At 33.3% G+C, this 15,833-nt stretch overlaps 1 protein-coding gene across 1 annotated transcript; it reads right to left on the reverse strand.

Annotated features, from left to right (window-relative positions):
* Window positions 1-14,003: 14,003 nt before the first annotated feature.
* Window positions 14,004-15,069, reverse strand: HRG_10214 (taurine catabolism dioxygenase tauD, tfdA family domain-containing protein; the record flags this gene model as incomplete). The annotated part of the gene is made up of 4 exons (XM_044868685.1): window positions 14,004-14,032; window positions 14,092-14,206; window positions 14,263-14,360; window positions 14,451-15,069. The coding sequence occupies 4 exons, from the start codon at window positions 15,067-15,069 to the stop codon at window positions 14,004-14,006; spliced, it is 861 nt and encodes a 286-aa protein (XP_044716040.1).
* Between the last annotated feature and the right edge of the window lie 764 nt (window positions 15,070-15,833).

The raw sequence follows: 15,833 nt of genomic DNA on the forward strand, positions 1-15,833 counted from the left end.
GTAGGGTATTAGTAGGGAATCGTGCCTACCCCGCTTATATATTATAGACTACTTACTACTCCGACTAAAGAAGAGAAATCCCTCTTCTTATAAGCTTTAGTCTTATAATAAGGAGAATATAATATATATAGCGTAGTACCTCTAGCTATCTCTATTACCTAATTAATCGTACTATAATACGTATTCCCTTATAATTTCTAAAGCTTCCTTTTTTAGTTACCTAGTAGAGATAGCTACTTAGAGAAGACTACGTAACGCTCCTATAGCGCGACGTAGTAGTTAACTAGTCGAGGCCTTTTCGTTACGTATATCGAGTATCTACTTAGGAGATAAAGAATAAAAAGATATATCCTTAGAATAGACCCCTACTATAGATAGCGTTATAACTATATCGAAGATATCGCTACCTATAGGTATAAGATAACTATCTTATAAGGAAAAGCTTATAGCCTTATAAGCGCGCGTTAAGGAGCTAGAGGAGACGAAACGCCTATAAGATCGCGTTATATAATTAAAGGAGGAAATTGCTAAACGCGCCGGTACTATCGCTATCCGTTTAGGGAAGCGTCGATAGTCCTACTCCCTTAAATCGGACGGTAGTCGCGGTAGCGAGGTTAAGATTAAAAATATCGCTTAATTATCCTAACCTACTAATATATAGAAACGTCTAGACTAGACTTATAATCTAAAGGACGCCTTTAAGGCAGCGCCTAGACGCTTTCGTCGCGATAAAATAAAGATCCTTTATATAGTAGATTATATATATAGCGATTATAAAGTAAGATAGCGCCGATACCTTAAAGAATAAATACCGATTAACTAAACTAAATATAATATAGATTAAGTATACTTTAAGGAATAGATACTTATCTTAATTAAGGATACTATAAATAAGAAGATACTATTAGCGATATAATTAAAGGAGGCTCGCTAATAAGAAGGCTAGTCCCCCTTAGAGTTTAGCTTATACCTTAACTCCTTAAAGAGGTATTTTAAACGCTTATTAGAAAAGGCGCGTGCTCTTATATTTTTCGCTAAGCTAGAGCTATAACTTTAAAACTAAATTAACCTTTATTTAATACCTATCTATACCTACTAACGGGAAGAGCTTATATAAGTCGCTTAACGATATTAAGATACTACTATTAATAAGAGGCGATATACTAATATTACTTTTACCCTTAAAGGAACTAAGAATAAAAGTAGTGCTATACCCTAAGGCGGTATATATAAGGGAAGGAATTAGAGAGGCTAATAAGCTAGGCCGAATTATTAAGGAAATACTACCGATTCGACTAATAACTAGTAAGCTAGCGATATACCTACTAAGGGCTAAACTAAGGGACGTTATCGAGAAAGAGGATCTTTTACTTAATCGGGAATTATATATTTCTAATATAATAAGCTAGGATACTTATCTATAGAATATATTAATTCTCTAAAGGTAGAAACCCTAGTAAAGACTCTTAAACTTAATACTATAAAATAGGGAAAAGGTAAGATATTAAGGTAAACGCCTCTCCCTTAGTAAACTTAATACTTATAAGATAGTTACTTAAAACTCCTATAATAATATTAAGGCGAAACCTTATTAAAGTCCCTATATACTTAGATACTTACGGTACCGTTAACCTTATAAACGTATACTTTGCCCGATAATAAGGATTACTATAAGTAGCGCTATTATACCTTAAGTTATTAAGGCTTAATAATAGTAAGGTAAGGGAGTATAGAGTATAGTTAGTGCCGCTCTAAATAATAGATATAAGGGGTACTAAAAAGATAATTACTTATTTCTATATCGGTATTAATAAGTTAACGCTAAACGATTAAGTACTAATCCTTTTATTAGTTACTACCTTAAAGGATAAACGTATCTATATTATTTTATAGAAACGATAGTAGTAGTTTAAGTATTAACTAAGTAGCGAAACCCTATAGAACCCCTATAGATTCCTTTAGGAATATAAGAATAAAGTAAGGGTATATATAATAGCGCTTAATCCTAAGCTAATCCCGCTACTAGATAAAGATAAAGATAAAGGGATTCTATAAAAAGAATAGGCCGAAATCCTACTAACTCTCTACTAGTTTAAAGATACCTTCTTAGCTAATAAATCCGATTTATTACTAGCTAGAAAGGGAACGGATTACTTAATTAATTTAATCCTTAATATAAAACCTCCTTATAGACCGATTTACCCTTTATCGTAAAAGGAACTCTAAGTATTACGCGACTAGATCTAAGACGTAATAAAAAGGAAAATAATCTAGGAGTTAAAAAGCCTAGCTAAGGCGCCTATCCTTTTTATTCTAAAAAAGGATAGTACCTTATAGCTATATATAGACTACTAAAGACTTAACTAGGTTACGTAAAAGAATCGGTACCCTTTACCCCTTATTTTAGAGATTATTAACTACTATTAAAGAGCTAAGTATTTTTCTAAGATTAATATATAGAATATATATTAACGTATTTAAATTTAAGAAGAAGATAAATAAAAGACTACTTTCTAAACGCGTTATAGATATTTCGAATACCTAGTAATGCCCTTTAAACTTACTAACGCACTAGCTATATTTTAGAGCTATATTTATTAAGCGCTTAAGGGGCTTATAGATATAATCTATATAGTTTACTTTAACGATATCCTTATATACTCTAAAACGAGAGAAGAATATACTAAATACTTAAGATAAGTAATAGAAAGGCTAAGGGCTATAGAGCTCTATATAAAACCATCGAAGTATATCTTCTATTAATAGTTAGTTAAGTTCCTTAGGTTTATATTATCTATTAATAGGGTATCGATAGACCTTTAATAGGTAGAGGTAATAGCTTAATAGCCTAAACCTATAACCTACTATAATATTTAGGTTTTCCTTAGGTTCTATAATTTTTACCGACGATTTATATATAGGTACTTAGGAGTTATAGCGCCCTTAACTATATTATTAAAGGAGAGTAAGAATAAGAAGAAGCTAAGGAGTATAGAGCTAAACCTTACTAAAAGGGTAGCGTTTTAGGCTCTTAAGGATACTTTTTAAGGAACCCTACTCCTTTAATATTACGATCTAAAAAGACGTATTTATATCGAAATAGATATATTATAATTCGCGATAGTAGGGATTATCTCTTAACCTAATAACGAAGGGCGTTACTATCCGATTATATTTTAGTTAAGGAAGTTTACTAGAGCCGAACTTAATTATAGTATTCTAAACTAAGAACTCTTCGCTATTATTAAGTTATTTAAATACTAGCGATATTACGTTAAAGGGGTAGCGTATAAAGTAAAGGTATTATCGGACTACTATAACCTCTAAACGTTTATATACTAGACCTCCCTAAATAAGAGGTAAGTAAGATAGTATATATATTTAGTACTATTTAACTTTACGATTAAGTATCGTATAAGTAAATTTAACCTAGTAAACGCGCTATTAAGAATGCCTAGATATAAGGGTAAGAAGCCCCTATCTATAAAACTATTACTAGAGCTATAAGCGAAGCTAGCTACTATTAATACTATATCTATATAAAGAAATAATAAGGCGTTTTTATAGGTAAAGAGATACTTAACCTTAAGTTAATATAAGTATAGTAAAGTGCCTTTATATAAGGAAAATATATAAGCTTATCTATAGTAAAACTATAATAATTCGGGTGCGAGACCTAAACGATTAGCCGATTAAGCTAAAGAGAGAGCTAGTTATAAATAGTTACTCTTAAGGAAGACTATTAAAGAAGCGGCCTACTATATAAAGGTTTATATAGTAAAAGTTCTAGAACCGTTACTAGAGTTACTAAAACGTACTTAGTCGGTTAATATAGCGATTAGTAGGCTAAAAGAGACTAAAGACTTCTTAAAAGGGAAGGGTTTTTAGTTAGTGCGCTTAAATAGACTACTACTATAAAAGGGTTATATCGTAGTACCTTTAAAGGTAGCTTTATAGTAAGAGCTAATATAGCTCTTTTATAACGATCTATTAATAGGATACTTTAGCTCCTAATATACTAGCGAACTACTAGTAAGGAACTTCTACTAAGATAGAATAACGAAAGATATAAATAAATACGTTTAGTTATACCTAGTATATTAAGGTATAGTATCTAAGAGGTATCGTCCTTATAGTACTATATAATCGTTACTATATCCTATATAACTATAAGAAGAATTATTAATAGACTTTACTATAGGTCTACTTAAAGTATAGTATAATAGATAAGACGTTAATACGATCTTAGTAATCGTAGACTAATATACTAAGTATTGCCTTTTCTTTCCTATCTCTAAGATAATAATAGCCCTAGAGCTAATAGAATTATTCTATTATTAAGTTAAATTAGTATATAGACTTTTAAAAGGTATTATCTTAGATAAAGGGTCCTTATTTATAAGTAAGTTCTAGTTAAATCTTTATTTTATCTTATAAGTAAAACATAGGCTATCGATAGTATTTTACCTATAAACTAATAAGTAAATAAAATAAATAAACTAAGCTATATAGTACTACTTAAGATACTTTACTAACTTAAAATAAACTAACTAAGCGTTACTCCTATATATTACTTAATTTATATATAATAATATAAAGAACGCGATAACTAGGTTATTACTTAATAAAGTATTAATAGGTTACTAACTAAACTTCTATATTAATACTAAGGACGATATTATTTAAAGGGGGGTACCTAAAGTAAGAGTAAGAGTTACTAAGCTATAGGAGCTATAAAAGAGGCTTAAGGAATACTAAGGAAAGGCTATTAAATCGTAAGCGAAATACTATAATTTAAGGCACTAACCGCTTATATTAAAAGTAAGAGACCTTATAGTATTATCGATAAAGAACTTACGCCTTAAAGATAAAAAAAGAAAACTCTTACCTAAGCATATTAAACCGTTTTAGGTCTTATAAGCTATTAGAAAGTAAGTATATTATCTTATACTCCCTAAGAAGTACTTACGCCTCTATAACGTTTTCTATATTAGTCTCTTAAAGCTATAGAAAGAGCGTAAAGGCACCTATAAAGATAGCGAAACCCTACTAATACTAGACTTAAAGGACGACGAAAGTAAATAGGAAGTTTAAGAGATTAAAGACTAAAAGAGATCTAAGGGCAATACCTTTTTCCTTATTAAATAAAAAGGATAGCTAGCTAAGTATAACTAATAGGTTAAGGCTAAAGATATAGCGAATAGCTAAGACCTTATTAAAGAATATACTGCTTGCTTAACTAAGAAAAAAAGGTATAAGACTAAGTAAGGTAAGGAAACCTATTAGCGTAAGGAGACGCTATTAAATCGGTAATAAATCCCTACTAAATCGCTACTAACTCGTTAATATATTAGTATACTTAAACGTCCTGTAACTATATATAAAATAGTAAAATAAGAGAATAGGGAAAACTATCTATACTACCTATTAAATATTATTAAGGAAAATAAAACTAAACTATAACTTTATTAAGGCCTTAATAATAAAGGAGAAAAGGATAGTCGTAGCTAAATAAAAGAAAGATAAGACCTATCTATTACTTCCGACTACCCCTCTTTTTTACTAGTATAGCGGGAACTAACTAAGGCGCCCCCTTTACTATACTAAATACCTCTAGAAATACTAGAACTACCCTATCCTCCGCTCCTTCCTTATCCTCTATATCGAGACCTATCTTTATTAGTATAGTACTTACCTCGGCCTTAGTAAATAGTAAGGTATATTACTACGAAGTATAGCCTATATCGCCGTCGATAAAGTAGAGTTTTAACTAGGATTCCTAGGCCTAGTACTCCGGGCTTATATAGGCGATATCGAATAAGAGTATAGGGTTAAGGTAAATAATAAGCTCGTAGCGCTTATTAATTAGCGTATAGTAGTTAGTACGCTTAACTTAGTATATCGTTAAGCGGTCGCTAATAAAAGGGTTAGATAAAACTTATAATAGTAGACTTTTATATACTTATAATCCTAAAGGACTTACGATAGGCCGTCTTAGCGGCGTCGAAAGCCTTAGCTAAATACTATACTATAATAGCGAGATAGCGCTAATTAGCCTCCTTAAAAATAAGTACGCCCGCGTTTAAGCTATCGTCCTTAGTATCCTTATTACTAGTCTTTAGCTTATTAAGCTCGCGTAGGTACTTAATAATAGCGACTATATTAGCCTAGTTACTAGATATAAGAGTAGCGGCCTTAAAAAAGATTAGCTTATTAATTATAATATTTAAAGTTAAGGGGAAACTTACTTAGTTATAGGTCGCGGTATATTTATAGCACTACTTATAGCGCGTTAAGGAAACCCCTAAGAAAATATAGCTAATTAAGAGCACCTCGATAAGCTTAGGCTTAGTTATACTATACTCCTTAATAACTATCTTAAAATAATATATATACTAGAGCTTATAAGGGATAACCCTATAGGCCTTAACCGGGCGGGCTTTAGCCTTAGATTAAGTACGCTTTTTCGTAGGAGCGCGACCGCTTTATACCGCCGCTTAGGTGCCCTTATCTCTAGCGCCGCCGTTCTTAGGTTCGTTAATAAAAAGAGTTAAATCGCGGCTATCTCTATTATTACCGTTATCGTTATCTTAGCCCTCGTTTAGCTAAGTATCGGGATAGTCTTAGCCCTCGTTTAGCTAGGCCTCGTTATTAATATCGGCCTACTTATTTTAAGGAGCGGCCTAAGCGATAATCTCCTATTAGCTAGAGCCGCCCTATCGAGATAAAGTAGCTAGGTTATCGGCACTTACTTAGGAGCGCTTAGGCACGATCTCCCTACTAGTATTAATATCGCTAATAGGGGTAATAGACTTATAAGTTTCTAGGCCTATAAAGGTAAGCTTATTAGTAGTCGGAGTTAGGGCACTTAGTAGGGTAATAGGGGCACGACCCTCGCTAACGTTAGGTCCTAGACTAAAAGTCTCTTAAGACTAGGATTCCCTTATACCTTTCTTAGCTTTCTTCGCTAAAAGGGAACTAGCGTTACTATAAGACTTTTAGGCCGATCGCTTACGCTTCGAGGGTAAACCTACCGCTACCTACTCCTATATACGGCGTAGGAAATCGGCGTTATAGTTCTTTATCTTCTTTAGTATAAAAGGTATTATCGTTAATAAATCGTCGATAAAAAGTAATATAAAAAGGTATAAGGGATTAATAAAAAAAAGCGTAAAACTCTATAGTAATCGTAAGCGGAAGAGTTAAAGAAGAAAAGAAAATAAAAGAAGTAAGAGATATATACGCACGCTCTTTATATTATAGTTACGTAGCCGATATATAAGCGATACTATAACGGTTACTCGGCGGTAACCGCTAGTATAATAACTATTAACGTTATAGAGCGTAGACTAACGTATACTTATATAGGCGTATACGCGCGATATATAATTAAAACTACTTTTTTTCTTAACCGAATATATATAGCGTAGTAAAAGTAATATATATTAAAGATATAGCTAAGATATTTATATAGGAGGGGGGATAATTATAAGAGCGCTACTAAGAGGTATAAGCTAATAAAGTACTTAGGTATATAGTACTAATATATTAGTAGGGTATTAGTAGGGAATTATACCTACCTCGCTTATATATTATAAACTACTTACTACTCCGACTAAAGAGGAGAAATCCCTCTTCTTATAAGCTTTAGTCTTACGATAAGGAGAATATAATATATATAGCGTAGTACTTCTAGCTATCTCTACTACTTAACTAATTATACTATAATACGTATTCCCTTATAATCGCCCTTAGATCTCTTTTAGTCTTTAATCTCTTAGACTTCCTATTTACCTTTATCGTCCTTTAAGTTTAGTATCGGTAGGGTTTTACTATCTTTATAGGTGCTTTTATACTCCTTTTATAGCTCTAAGAGACTAATATAGAAAACGTTATAAAGGCGTAAGTACTTCTTAGGGAGTATAAAACGATATACTTACTTTCTAATAGCTTATAGGACTTAAAACGGTTTAATATACTTAAGTAAGAGTTTTTTTTTTTATCTTTAAAGTATAAGTTCTTTATTAATAATACTATAAGGTCTCTTACTTTTAGTATAAGCGGTTAGTACCTTAAATTATAGTATTTTGCTTATAATTTAATAGCCTTTCCTTAGTATTCCTCAAGCTTTTTTTATAGCTCTTATAGCCTAGTAACTCTTACTCTTACTTTAGGTACCCCCCTTTAAATAATATTGTCCTTAGTATTAATATAAAAGTTTAGTTAATAACCTATTAACGCTTTATTAAGTAATAACCTAGTTATTACGTTCTTTATATTATTATATATAAATTAAGCAATATATAAGAGTAACGCTTAGTTAGTTTATTCTAAGTTAGTAAAGTATCTTAAATAGTACTATATAGCTTAGTTTATTTATTTTATTTACCTATTAGTTTATAAGTAAAATACTATCGATAGCCTATATTTTACTTATAAGATAAAATAAAGATCTAACTAGAACTTACTTATAAATAAGGACCCTTTATCTAAGATAATGCTTTTTAATAGTTTATATACTAATTTAACTTAGTAATAGAATAATTCTATTAGCTCTAAGGCTATTATTATCTTAAAGATAGGAAAGAAAAAGCAATACTTAGTATATTAGTCTATAATTACTAAGATTATATTAACGTATTATCTATTATACTATACTTTAAGTAGACCTATAGTAAAGTCTATTAATAATTCTTCCTATAGTTATATAGGATATAGTAACGATTATATAGTACTATAAGGGCGATACCTCTTAGATATTATACCTTAATATACTAGGTATAACTAGACGTATTTATTTATATCTTTTATTATTCTATCTTAGTAAAAGTTCTTCGCTAATAGTTCGCTAGTATATTAAGAGCTAAAGTATCTTATTAATAGATCGTTATAAAAAAGCTATATTAGCTCTTACTATAAAGCTACCTTTAAAGGCACTATAATATAACCCTTTTATAATAATAGTTTATCTAAGCGTACTAACTAAAAACCCTTCCTTTTTAAGAAGTCTTTAGTTTCCTTTAGCTTACTAATTACTATATTAACCGACTAAGTACGTTTTAATAACTTTAATAATAGTTCTAGAACTTCTATTATATAAACCTTTATATAGTAGGCCGCTTCTTTAATAGTCTTTCTTAAGAGTAACTATTTATAACTAGCTCTCTCTTTAGCTTAATCGGCTAATCGTTTAGGTCTCGCGCCTAAATTATTATAGTTTTACTATAGATAAGCTTATATATTTTCCTTATATAAAGGCACTTTACTATACTTATATTAACTTAAGGTTAAGCGTCTCTTTATTTATAAAAACGCCTTATTATTTCTTTATATAGATATAGTATTAATAGTAGCTAATTTCGCTTATAGCTTTAGTAATAGTTTTATAAATAAAGGCTTCTTACCCTTATATCTAGGTATTCTCGATAGCGCGTCCGCTAGGTTAGATTTACTTATATAATACTTAATTATAAAGTTAAATAGTACTAAATATATATACTATCTTACTTACCTCCTATTTAAGGAGGTCTAGTATATAAACGTCTAAAGGTTATAGTAGTCTAATAATACCTTTACTTTATATACTACCCCTTTAATATAATATCGCTAGTATTTAAATAACTTAATAATAGTAAAGAGTTCTTAGTCTAAAATACTATAATTAAGTTCGGCTTTAGTAAACTTCCTTAATTAAAATATAATCGGATAGTAACGCCCTTTATTATTAAGTTAAGAGATAATCCTTATTATCGCGAATTATAATATATCTATTTTAATATAAATATATCTTTTTAGATTATAATATTAAAGGAGTAAGGCTTATTAAAAAGTATCCTTAAGAGCTTAAAACGCTACCCTTTTAGCGAGGTTTAGCTCTATACTCCTTAGCTTCTTCTTATTCTTACTCCCTTTTAATAATATAGTTAAGGGCGCTATAACTCCTAAGTACTTATATATAAATTATCGGTAAAAATTATAAAACCTAAGGAAAACCTAAATATTATAGTACGTTATAGGTTTAAGCTATTAAGCTATTACTTTTACTTATTAAGGGTCTATTAATACCTTATTAATAGATAATATAAACCTAAGGAACTTAACTAATTATTAATAGAAAATATACTTTAATAGTTTTATATAAAGCTCTATAGCCCTTAGCCTTTCTATTACTTATCTTAAGTATTTAGTATATTCTTTTCTTATCTTAAAGTATATAAGGATATCGTTAAGGTAGATTATATAGATTATATTTATAAGCTCCTTAAGTACTTAATAAATATAGCTCTAAAATATAGCTAGTATATTAGTAAGTTTAAAGGGTATTACTAAGTATTTAAAATATCTATAATACGTTTAGAAAGTAGTCTTTTATTTATCTCCTTCTTAAATTCGAATATATTAATACGTATTTTATATATTAATCTTAGAAAAATACTTAGCTCCTTAATAGCGGTTAATAATCTCTAAAATAAAAGGTAAAGGGTATTAATTCTTTTATATAACCTAGTTAAGTCCTTAGTAGTCTATATATAGCTATAAGGTACTATTATTTTTTAAAATAAAAAGGATAAGCGCTTTAGCTAGGCTCTTTAACTCTTAGATTATTTTCCTTTTTATTATATCTTAGATCTAGTCGCGTAATACTTAGAGTTCCTTTTATAATAAAGGGTAAATTAGTCTATAAAAAGGTTCTATATTAAGGATTAAATTAATTAAGTAATCCGTTCCCTTTTTAGCTAGTAATAAATTAGATTTATTAGCTAAGAAAGTATCTTTAAACTAGTAAAAACTTAGTAAGATTTTAGCTTATTCTTCTTATAAAATCCTTTTATCCTTATCTTTATCTAATAGTAGGATTAGCTTAGGATTAAGTACTATTATATATACCTTTACCTTATTTTTATATTCTTAAAGAAATCTTTAAGGATTTTATAGGGTTTCGCTACTTAGTTAATACTTAAACTATTACTATTATTTTTATAAGATAATATAAATACGTTTATCTTCTAAGGTAGTAATTAATAAAAGGATTAATACCTAATCGTTTAGCGTTAACTTATTAGTACTAATATAGAAATAAGTAATTATCTTTTTAGTACCTCTTATATCTATTATTTAAAGCGGTACTAACTATACTCTATACTCTCTTACCTTACTATTACTAAGCTTTAATAACTTAGGGTATAATAGCGCTACTTATAGTAATCCTTATTATTAAGTAAAGTATACGTTTATAAGGTTAATAGTACTATAAGTATCTAGGTATATAAGGACTTTAGTAAGGTTTCGCCTTAATATTATTATAAGAGTTTTAAGTAACTATCCTATAAGTATTAAGTTTACTAAGGAAGAGGCGTTTACCTTAATATCTTACCTTTTTCTTATTTTACGGTATTAAGTTTAAGAGTCTTTACTAAGGTTTCTACCTTTAAAGAATTAGTATATTCTATAGATAGGTATCCTAGCTTATTATATTAGAAATATAGAATTCTTAATTAAGTAAAAGATCCTCTTCTTTAATAACGTCCCTTAGTTTAGCCCTTAGTAAGTATATCGCTAGCTTACTAGGTATTAGTCGAATTAGTAGTATTTCCTTAATAATTTAGCTTAGCTTATTAGCCTCTTTAATTCCTTCCCCTATATATACTACCTTAAGGTATAGTACTACTTTTATTCCTAGTTCTTTTAGGGGTAAAAGTAATATTAGTACGTTGCCTCTTATTAGTAGTAGTATCTTAATATCGTTAAGCGACTTATATAAGCTCTTCCTATTAATAGGTATAAATAAGTATCGAATAAAGGTTAATTTAGTTTTAAAGTTATAGCTCTAGCTTAGCAAAAAATATAAAAGTATACGCCTTTTCCGATAAGCGTTTAAAATACCTCTTTAAGGAGTTAAAGTATAAGCTAAACTCTAAGGGGGACTAGCCTTTTTATTAGCGAGCCTCCTTTAATTATCTCGCTAATAGTATCTCCTTATTTATAGTATCCTTAATTAAGATAAATATCTATTCCTTAAAGTATACCTAATCTATACTATATTTAGTTTAATTAGTTAGCGTTTATTTTTTAAGGTATTAGCGCTATCTTACTTTATAGTCGCTATATATATAATCTATTATATAGAGGATCTTTGTTTTATCGTAATAAAAGCGTTTAGGCGCTGCCTTAAAGGCATCCTCTAGATTATAAGTTTAGTTTAGATATTTCTATATATTAGTAGGTTAAGATAATTAAGCGATATTTTTAATCTTAACCTCGCTACCGCAACTACTATCTAATCTAAGGGAGTAGGACTATCGACGCTTTCCTAAATAGATAGTAATAGCGCCGGTATATTTAGTAATTTCCTCCTTTAATTATATAACGCGGTCTTATAAGCGTTTTATCTCCTCTAGCTTCTTAGTACGCGCTTATAAGGCTATAAGCTTTTCTTTATAAGTTAACGGTCTTACGCCTATAAGTAGCGATATCTTCGATATAGTTAGAATATCGTCTATAATAAGGGTCTATTCTAAGGATATATCTTCTAGTTCTTTATCTCTTAAGTAAATACCTAATATATATAATAAAGAGGCCTCGACTAGTTAACTACTATATCGCGCTATAGGAGCGTTATATAGTCTTCTCTAAGTAGCTATCTTTACTAAGTAACTAAAAAGGGAAGCTTTAAAAATTATAAGGGAATATATATTATAGTACGATTAGTTAGGTAGTAGAGATAGCTAGAGGTACTATACTATATATATTATATTCTCCTCGTCGTAAGACTAAAGCTTATAGGAAGAGGGATTTTTCCTCTTTAGTCGGAGTAGCGAGAGGTCTATAATATACGAGCGGGGTAGGCACGATTCCCTGCCGATACCCTGCCGATATATTAGTACTATATACCCGAGTACTTTGTCAGCCTATACCTCCTAGTAGCGCTCTCACACGCGCATATAAGCCGAGATCGATAAAGGAGGCAGTCAGGGCTCTACCCGGCCGTTATTAGGAAGATCGCGAGCGCGCGCAAATACACGGGGAAGGGGATCTCGAGGGAGACGGGGCAGAGGTGCAAGGGCTACGCCGGCCTCGTCGGTAGAGGAGGTTATCCTAGCTACGCAGCCCACGCCCACGTAGCCTAGGCCGGACTATTAGCCGGGCCGTAATATACGACGCAATATACGCATATCTCGCGATAATCGCGAAGATGCGTTATTTAAACGAATTAAGGTGCCCTAGGCTTATAGGTATATATAATCTTTACGCTAGCGCGGCTCCCTCCTTTACCACGTTGGTGCAGCTAAATTAGGTGGCGGGGGCTGGGCGGGCGGGGTACGCGTAGAAAAAGTAGATCGTCTATATAAATAAAGACTTTTATCTATATAAATAGTAAACTTATACTAATAAGGCTAATAGGTTATAGTACTAGCCGGTTAATCTTATATAAGATAGAATTATTATACAATGCCCCTATAATAGCTTTTATAAGAGCTCTTATAAGATATAGAGTGTAAATCGTTTAAGCTAGCTAAGTAGAAGTATATAGCTACCTTATAAGATAAGACAGAGGTATATATCTAAGAGGAAAAAGAGATATAGTAAAATTTATATATAGATAAACTTATATAGAGATATACGCCTTATAGCGCTGCTAGACCGCTATTAGTAGGCTTAGTAAAGTAGGTAGGGCTTACTTTAACTTAACGAAATAATATATCTTTAAGCCTCGAGCTTAAGTATATAGAAATTATATAAGCAGCCTACGCTTGCCTCGGTGCTTATAGGTATAAATAGCTTTACTTTGCAATATATACGATATAAGCGTTAAAGAGTCTGCTACGTAGGCGCGGGGAATATGCCTATCTAATTATGCGGTATCGGCGCTGCGCCTTAACTAGCCATACTACTAGTTAGCTGGTTGCTGGGTAACCAAGCCGATAATATACCCCCACGGGCGTAATACACATCTGTCTATCTATGAGCTCCCGCCTTTTGCCAGGAGCTTAGCAAAAGCCATTCTAAGGCCAATAGACAGTGCGCGGCAGAGCTGCCGGACAGTTCTTAGAAATATCTTGCTCGAAGACATGGATGGTGTACCAGATTCACCGTCTAATCCCCAAGCGCTCGAGGAGTCGTCGTAGACGGTTGCTCTTCTCATATCGCGAATATACTGACCTTGGAAAGATCCACCACAGGCCCTGTGCATGACACATGTATTGTCCTAGGTGTGTAAGTCGACAAAGCAGGAGTTCGGGGCGAGTTGTTTCTTTTGCTTACCCAAATCACGAGATCCCCGGCATCTTCCCAATCAACGGTAAAGGTATATTTATCCTGGCTTGCGTGCTGGAGCAGACGTTTAATGACCGGCTCGCTCTCTTTCTCATTCCACCCATCGATATGGTGCCCGTGAGCTGCTATATAGAGATTCATACGCCCACTTGGTTCATGTAGTTGCACTAGCTTACGCCGGATCATGGAGAACTCGTCGGCCTTGATGATATCGAAGGGAGTATAGTCGGGCGCTGCAATCTTTTTGCTATGCATACTTGAGTGGCATAGTACGTATCCATCCATATCTTTCTTTATCAAGTCTTCGAGGTCGTCGTAGGCAGTTCTCGTGTCGGCAAACATCGTCCCGCCTCCGGTCCCCTTGGGCGGGAGCTGGTGGGCCCGGAGAATCGAGTATCCAGCCCGTCGTGCGTGAAATGAGCAGTCGACATGAAAGAGGCCGTTGGCCCGGCCGCCTTGGAATGCCATGCTATGCTTGGGGATGAGGCGGCCCTTATTGTCAATGTTTCCCACGTCGGTGAGCTCCTTATGAGGCGCCAATCGATGCTTGGCCCAAGGCATGGTTATGACGGTTGAAGTATCGAGTTCGCCAAATTGCCGCGCAAATGTAATATGGCCGGCGTCGTCGAGCTGGGTTCGTCGGAAGACTAGGACACCGTACCGCGCCATAGCAGCGCGGATATCGCTGATTGTTTCTTCGGGGACCGGCTGCGAGAAATCGATTCCGTAGCATTCTGCGCCAAACGTAGGATGAAGGGCCCTAAACGTCAATGCCGGGCCGCCGGGGGCTTCCATGTTGTCGTAGATTACTTGTTGCTATGAAGTCTAATGAGTATGAGCATGGAGGAGTAGATGGCTGATCGAATTATTGTCCTGGGCCGGTTCACCTTCTTTTGCTGGCAGTGACTACGTATTCCTAATTTTGCAACGCGATTTATTCCGCCCCGGGATTAGCTGTGGCGTGTCTCGCCGGTTGCGTGTTGACTGGCTGTTTTTCTGGTACGCGAGATGCGAATGCCGGATTCCGCTTAGACGCTCTAGAGAGCCAGTCAATTTTGGCCAGTTAATTTGTTTTCGTACCTAGCACGGCACCGGGGACTACCGAGACTTGCTCTAGAAACACATCCGAAAGCCTGCCAACATATTGCCGGCCCTGTGGTGCACGGGGGGTTCTTCCAGGGTGTCTGGGAGGTCATCCAAAATCCTTTTCGTGCCACGTAGCCAAGCCCCGGATTAACTCATCGCAATAAGAGCAGAACTCTAGGCAATAGAAAAGGAAGCAATGGGAAGGATGTCCGTCACCTTCAGGACAACAGACAGGCTTGGATGCCGGGAGTGGAGGCACAGAACAGGGTTCGCGTGGTGTGGCTAGCTTGCGTACCATAATAGCATTTCAGTCGATTCCCTCCCTACAACGACTGATAGACTAGCGCCCGGGCGCCAGTCAATCAGTCGCCCACGGCTCTACAACAAAGCTGGGAGCAGCAACATGGCCGCCCAAGACAGGGCCTTTAAAAGCACTCACTGGGTTACGGCGAACACTTCATTCCTTGGCGGAA

This window comes from Hirsutella rhossiliensis, assembly GCF_020360975.1.
Source record: "Hirsutella rhossiliensis strain HR02 chromosome Unknown scaffold00015, whole genome shotgun sequence".
Classification (NCBI taxonomy): domain Eukaryota; kingdom Fungi; phylum Ascomycota; class Sordariomycetes; order Hypocreales; family Ophiocordycipitaceae; genus Hirsutella; species Hirsutella rhossiliensis.